General features: G+C 32.8%; 1 protein-coding gene across 1 annotated transcript; it reads right to left on the reverse strand.

Annotated features, from left to right (window-relative positions):
* Nucleotides 1-53: 53 nt before the first annotated feature.
* On the reverse strand, nucleotides 54-3955 carry LOC132604267 (guanine nucleotide-binding protein subunit gamma 2-like). The gene is made up of 4 exons (XM_060317699.1): nucleotides 3609-3955; nucleotides 1939-1991; nucleotides 1440-1484; nucleotides 54-358 (listed from the first exon to the last, which is right to left on the reverse strand). Exons 1-4 carry the CDS (start codon nucleotides 3795-3797, stop codon nucleotides 277-279), a joined length of 369 nt encoding a protein of 122 aa, XP_060173682.1. The 5' UTR covers nucleotides 3798-3955; the 3' UTR covers nucleotides 54-276.
* Between the last annotated feature and the right edge of the window lie 3261 nt (nucleotides 3956-7216).

The following is a 7216-nucleotide window of genomic DNA, read 5'->3' on the forward strand; positions in this document are numbered from 1 at the left end:
GTTGTTTAACCCTTTTTGCTGATAACTGAGAAATTTCTGAGGGCCATTTGGCGCATGGTTTAAAACTCAATGGATAATGGACCGGTTCTTTGGCCTTTCTCCACTCAAATACAAGATTTGTTTGGTTGAAATTAACATGCATGTCTGTTTTCATCACAGAAATTGAAATTTCTAATTACAAAAGAAACCAAAAATGAAGATGCTATTGGAATTGCTTTACTTAATCTCTGTTACAATTTGGTGAGGAATAAAGGGTCTTAAAACTCTGAATTCCTTTCATATCCAGCGTTTGTTGCGTCTTGAATCATTAGTTCCGTGAAACCATCGATCCAAATGAACATTTATTGGTCCCCTAGTCCTGCAAGCATAAGCACTAATTTCTTTGAGAATCATTTACACCTTGTTTCAAGAGATTTAAAAAGAGGGAACCATAATCTTTATCTTTTATAAATTCTAGCCGGGATAATCAGTGTATATACATTATACCAGTATAATATGTGTATACATTACACATTGATTATACACTTATTATACTCGGAATAAACACTAAGGACGATTACAAATGATTACAGCTAGGCAGTAGAGTTTTTTTCAGCTGCCTAGCTAAACATGTTATTCAATTTAAGGTTTAACATTTGGAGTATGTAGCAACATAACAGGGATGATCCAACACCAGTTAGCTCAACATCAAGAATGAGTCTAGTTTCATTTATTTATTTATTTATTTTAAAAATGGACCTTAGACCGAAATCAATAAAAGAAGTTAGTTCAAGTGGTGATAATAGTCCATAACTATATAAAGAGATTATAGTCCATGCACTGAACTAACTTTTTTGGGGTGTCTTGTTTCACGAGATACTTGCTACCTCCCATCAGAACGGGTGTCGTGTAATTCTGTTCATACAACTTCAGACAATTGAAATAAATGACCTACTGTTTTTGCCTCCACTGACATCTATTTAACCTCTTCTATTTTCTCTTCCTTTCCCTTTCATTTTTATTCTTGTCTACTGAGAAATGAGAATACCTAGTTAACTTCATACTATTCTTTTGTTTTGAAACATAAAAATTTGTTTCAATATTTAGGCCCTGTTTGTCCATAGATACCAAAAAAAAAATTCACTTTTTTTTTGGAATTTTGGAGTTGGAGTTGGAGTTGTGTTTGGCCATAGTTTTTGAAATTGTAGTTTTTGGTGAAATGTAGTTGAAAAAAAGTGAGAAAAGTGATTTTTTTTTTTTTAAAATAAGTTTTTTGAGTTTTTGGTATTCCGGAATACAACTTCAAGTTATATTCGGAATTTTTATGGCCAAACGCTGATTCCGGAAAAAAGTGAAAAAAATTTCCGGAATAAAGTGAATAATTTTTATGGCCAAACGGGGGATTAGAAACTCTAAACCATAATGATAAAATAAAAGCAGAAAATTAAGGTAAATCTTACACTGGAAGCAGAGCATCGGGTATTAACTCAACGCTTGAAACTAATCTGCAACCAAATAAACACAACCAATTAAGTTGATTAGAGATTTTTTTTTTTAATTTTCTTTTCCCGTTGAACTTTTAAATTCTATCAAACAAACGACTTGTCTAAAAATCTAAAAGTTCATCAACAATTCTACATTTCATTTTTGGCTAGTGGCTAAATGTCATTCCATCCATGATCCATCACCAATCAAATTCAGCTAATAAAAACAAATAATTTTACATTCTCTATTTAGTGACATATTTACAACAAGACACCAAGTGTAATCTCACAAGTGGGGTCTGAGACAAATGTTCGGACATGTTTAAGGTAACAATTTTACAGTCGCAACAAATACTATGACATGATTCAGATAATAATATTTCTTCAAAAAAAAAAAAATTCATACCAATTCAGTCTATATTACATAAATTGAAACAAAAGGAATGTTTTTTTTGTTTGTTTTTCAAGAACTTACTCTCTGCAAACAATGGAGGCTTCACCAATTGAATCAAGCTGATCCAATTCTTCCTAAATAACAATACGAAAAATCCCAAATCAGGAAAAAAAAAACACCACACACACACACAGTAAATAGTACTCTCACTGTCCCAATTTATGTGAATACAATTTCCTTTTTAGTCTGTCTAAAAAAAATGTCACATTTAAATGATTTTACTTAAAACTTCTCCTTTTATCTTTAATGAAATTATTTGAGAAAAGGACAAAAATGATCCCTTAACTATGATAGTAGGTTCAAAATAGTCCCTTAACTATGCACTTAACGGTTTTAGTCCTTTAAGTTTGTTACAAGTTAACAAAAACAGTCCCTTAACTATGAGAGTAGGTTCAAAATAGTCTCTTAACTATGCACTTAACGGTTTTGGTCCTTTAAGTTTGCCATAAGTTGACAGTTTTAGTCTCGACAAAATATTCATCGAACTCTATTTGTTAGATTTGACGAGAACTATGAAAAAAAGGGGAAAATTAGTGATAACTCTAGATCGGTCAAATAACTCGGGACAAAACCGACGGACGTTAGTCGGTTATAGGAAAAAACTGAGGAAAAACCTACAGACTTGATAATGTCAAAAAATAGTGTCTCGGAGCACAAAGACCGACGGATTATGTCGATTAAAATCGAGGGAGTCCATTCGCTAAGTAACATACACTAGATTCGTTTTTACTGAAAACTAGAGAAAACTAAATACTTCCAGTGTAGTGATTCTTTTTTTTCTAAATAGTTTCCGCGTATTTTTCCTCAAAAATAACCGATGGACTTCCGTTGGTTTTCGTAAAAAAAAATAGTGTCCCTCGATTTTATCCATCGGTTTCCGTCCATCATTTTTTTCGCTTGTTTTTGGTAGTGACAACTTTTTTAGTTTCTGCTATTTCTAATTTATTTCTAAAGTCTAGTGTATTTTATTTAGTCGATGGATTCCCTCAGTTTTAATTGATAGAGTCCGTCGGTCTTTGTGTTTCGAGACATCATTTTCTGACATTATCAAGTCTGTATGTTTTTTCCTATAACCGACTGACGTCCGTCAATTTTGTCCCGAGGTATTTGATCATTTCTTTAATAATGTGTACCTCTAAATGTGAGTTCTCGCTAATTTTTTTCCTTTTTTTTTTTTTTTACAGTTCTAGTCAAATCTAACAGACAGAGTTCGATAAATAGTTTGTCGGAGACTAAAATTGTTAACTTTTGGTGAACTTAAGGAACAAGTGCATACTTAAGGAACTATTTTTAACCAACCCTCATAGTTAAGGGACCATTTTGTCAACTTATGGCAAACTTAAAGGACCAAAACCGTTAATTGCATAGTTAAGGGATTATTTTGAACCTACTCTCATAGTTAAGGGACCATTTTTGTTAACTTGTAACAAACTTAAAGGACTAAAACCGTTAAGTGCATAGTTAAGGGACTATTTTGAACCTACTATCACAGTTAAGGGACCATTTTTGTCCTTTTCTCGAAATTATTTAGTGTCAGCAAAAATACCTATTTTAGAACACAAGTTTCAAAAATGTTTCATTCTTAAAATTCCGTGTCTAGTTAAAGTATATCACATAAATGAGGAGGAAGGGAGTAGGTATTTTTAAGGCTAAGATGGACCAAAAATTGAAGAAAAATAGTGAAAAGTAACCTGAATGAATTGGATTTGCTGATTGAGAGCAGAAACTGCAGCAGCAAGACGATGTTTGCCCATAACCATATTATTCGGAGCCTCAGTTCTTGAAACGGGTCTTATGGATGATGATGATGATGATGAAGGAAGGTCTGTTTGTTGTATTTCATTGAGTTCTTGTGAAGTAGATGATGATAATGACTCCATTAAAGGAAAAAAATGAGAAGGATGGAGATTGATTTGTGTATTTCTTTTGTTTGGTGGTTTGTTTTTTGTACCGACAGATGAAAGAAAATGAATAATGACTAGTCAATGTCGGGGGTTGTAAGAAAGTTGATCAAAGGAGGAGTTGTTGTAAGAATAGGGAATATTATATGGTCAAAAAGGTTAGTTGGGGACTGAGATTTGCGGGAATTTGGAATAAAGTAACAAAATAGTACACATATCATCAAAAGAATATGATGTACTGGATGAAATTTTGGCCATGAAAATCAAATAGTATATTTTTTATTTTAATTTGAAATTTTGAAGCTGGAATTTAAGATGGAGTTGTGTTTGATTATAATTTTTACAAAGAATATTTGGTTATTTGAATGTACTGAAAATGAAAAAAAGTAAAAATAAGATTTTAGGTGTTTTTTAAATTCAAGTTGTATTTAGAATTTTCATGGTCAAACGCTGATTTTCAAATAAATTCAAAAAAAAATCCCTAAAAAAGTGAAAAGTTCTCATTCTAAGTTGTAACTATTGATTAGAGATTTTCGATTTTGTTGTAAAATCAAACTAAAAGAGTAACAATATTAAAGGATGAAAGCAACATAATTTGAGAGATAAAGAGAAACAAGAGAGGTGAGTATTTCTTATTTCTTCCAATCATCAAGTGTGTACAAGTGTTTTCAAGTATGTCTTCATATCATATCATATAACTCTATTTATACTATTACATAGAGGTAGAGTTACAAAGGATGTCTTAAAGATGACATTTACCAATTGACATCATGGGATATTTATAGGGGAGATCATGGAGGTGTGAGAGTAATAACCACATAATGGTGAGGAAGTAATGGAGGATTAACTATACATCATGGAGAAGAGTTGTGGGAGTTAAATCTTTAGGAGTTGGACATCCATCATATTATTCTAATATTTCATAACACTCCCCCTTGGATGTCCATATAGATAATGTGTCTCGTTAAAATCTTATTAGGAAAAACCCAGTGGAAAAAATCCTAGTGAAGGAAAAAGAGTACACATATCTTGTAACACGCATTGCTTGCTGCCTCGTTAAAAACCTTGCAAGGAAAATCCAGTGGGACAAAACCTCAGCTAAGGGAAAAAGAGTACAGCACGTATTATACTCCCCCTGATTAAAATATCACTAAATTCTTGGAGATGACGCATCCAAATCTTATATACCGGCTTCTCAACTTTCTGTTGAAGATCATGTCTGGAAAAGAACTTTGACGAAATGTGTTGTATTCTGTCTCCTTTGTTATATCCTTTTTTCAATTGAGCTATGCAAGCTTCGTACAATATTGTTGAAATCTTTCTTCATACAATGTTGTTGAAATCTTCATTTCCAAATAAACATCATACTATTGCAAAATATGTCGAATCTGTTAGACACGCATTCTTGACTTGCTTTGTAAGTAGCTATCACCTTGGCAGGACTTGAATAAGTATCAATAGTTGACCGACATGTCGAACGTCATAATGCGGCAGTATCTTCACATGCAAATAAGTAACTTGCTTGAAGAACAAACTTTATGTAATGATACAAATAATATCATGCATTTTAGACATAATCAACAAAACCTTGATAATATTTGTTAGGATAAACAAATCTATATCAAATATTTCTTTTGTATTATATAATCCAATATACCCATTATTTGCACGAGGTCATCTTTATTTATATCTAGGAACGTCACAACCATTGGGGTACTCAATGGAATCACTTTAACCCATATAAATATTTGCTAAAGCTTTAGTTTCGTAAACCTTTAAATGCTTCAGAACAAATTAAATTCTGCATAGATTTCTTTCGTTGTCTATATAGCCATATTGACAACATTAATTATACGCATTCAAAATTTTCATATATTGCCAGACTGATAAGAAACCTCATTGCATCCACCACAGGAGAATACATGCATCTACATACAATAATGTCAGGGCTTTTATGAAAAACCTTTATGCCACAAGGCCGATTTTTTTTTTCTCATTTTACTTTTCGCACAAGAACCCATTTGTACCCCACTGACATTGTACCTTGAGGTCCTTCGACTATAGGTCCAAAACATCACTTTTCCAAGTGAAACAAAATATATTTAAACTGCGTATTTTATTTGGCCAATCATTATATCTGTCCACATTCGTTGACAGATTTGAATTCAATATCCTCATCACCATTTATAATGTCGAGCGCTACATTATTTCAAAGATACCGTCGACGGTCATTTGATATCGGTTCCAATTCGACATAAGTTATCGAGATCTCTTCGTTTTTTTTTTATCGTTTTCATGTATATGAACCTTTCCCAAGGTCTTATGAAGTGTTATGTCGTGATGCTCTTTTAAAGCACTTGCCTCATTATTATGACCATCTTGATCATTTGCTCCTCTCCTTCTTCAAGGAGTTTTATGGTTGGAACTGATTGGTCTATCGTCATAGATTTTGTCCTTCAAGGACTTTAATTCTAACTGGAGCATTTGCAGCTGGAAAATATTTAATTCTGGGTCAGCAATACGTCTGGCAGTTAACCTGAATTATCTTTTCAAGGAGGATCATATCAGTGATAATTCATTACATATACCTTATTTTTCAGCCACTTATCATCCCTCCCCCTAATGTTAGGAAATCTAATATTTACCTCCCAACCTTATTTGGGGACCCATCTTTGTGCGTTGTGGTGGAGCACTTGAATCATATACCGCACATTCAAATTTTTAGATAGGAATTATCTGGTTCCTGACCCTAAACCAATTATGATGGAGGAACTTTTTATAACTTGTTGGCTTGATGCGTACAAGTGCTGCTACATATTAAATAACATATCTCATCGCAAAATTTCTTTTTGGGAGTTTGTTCTCATAACCAATTGTTTAGCTATAATTGGAGGCATACAATTTCTGCTAAACCAACTTGGATATAAAACAGCATTATCAACATTATTTTATAATTTGGAATGGTGCTCTTAATTTAAGAATTTGAGCAAACAACCTTGCAAAAATCAAATTGCAAATTGATATCATATGCACATGTGACCATAACATAGATGCATCTATCAAAACCATATAATAGTAAACCGGTCCACATGGCAGGTGACTGGGCCCATATATATATCACCTTTTATACGTTCCAAAATCATGGGATACAATCCCAACCTTAGCTGGTAAATTAATCAATTTGTCATCATGAGAACAAGTAGCACAAGAGAATTCTTGAAGAATCTCTTTATTTCTTCAAAATATAACCACATGAATTCTCAATTATTTTCGCATCACATCTGAACCGGGATGGTCAACCGGTCATGCCAACCTCCATAGCATGTGATTCCATCATGCTTATATTTATGTGGTACAAATTCAGAGGAAAAACGGGCAACATTTCACATACATTTTGT

Source organism: Lycium barbarum, chromosome 7 (genome assembly GCF_019175385.1).
Source record: "Lycium barbarum isolate Lr01 chromosome 7, ASM1917538v2, whole genome shotgun sequence".
NCBI lineage: Eukaryota > Viridiplantae > Streptophyta > Magnoliopsida > Solanales > Solanaceae > Lycium > Lycium barbarum.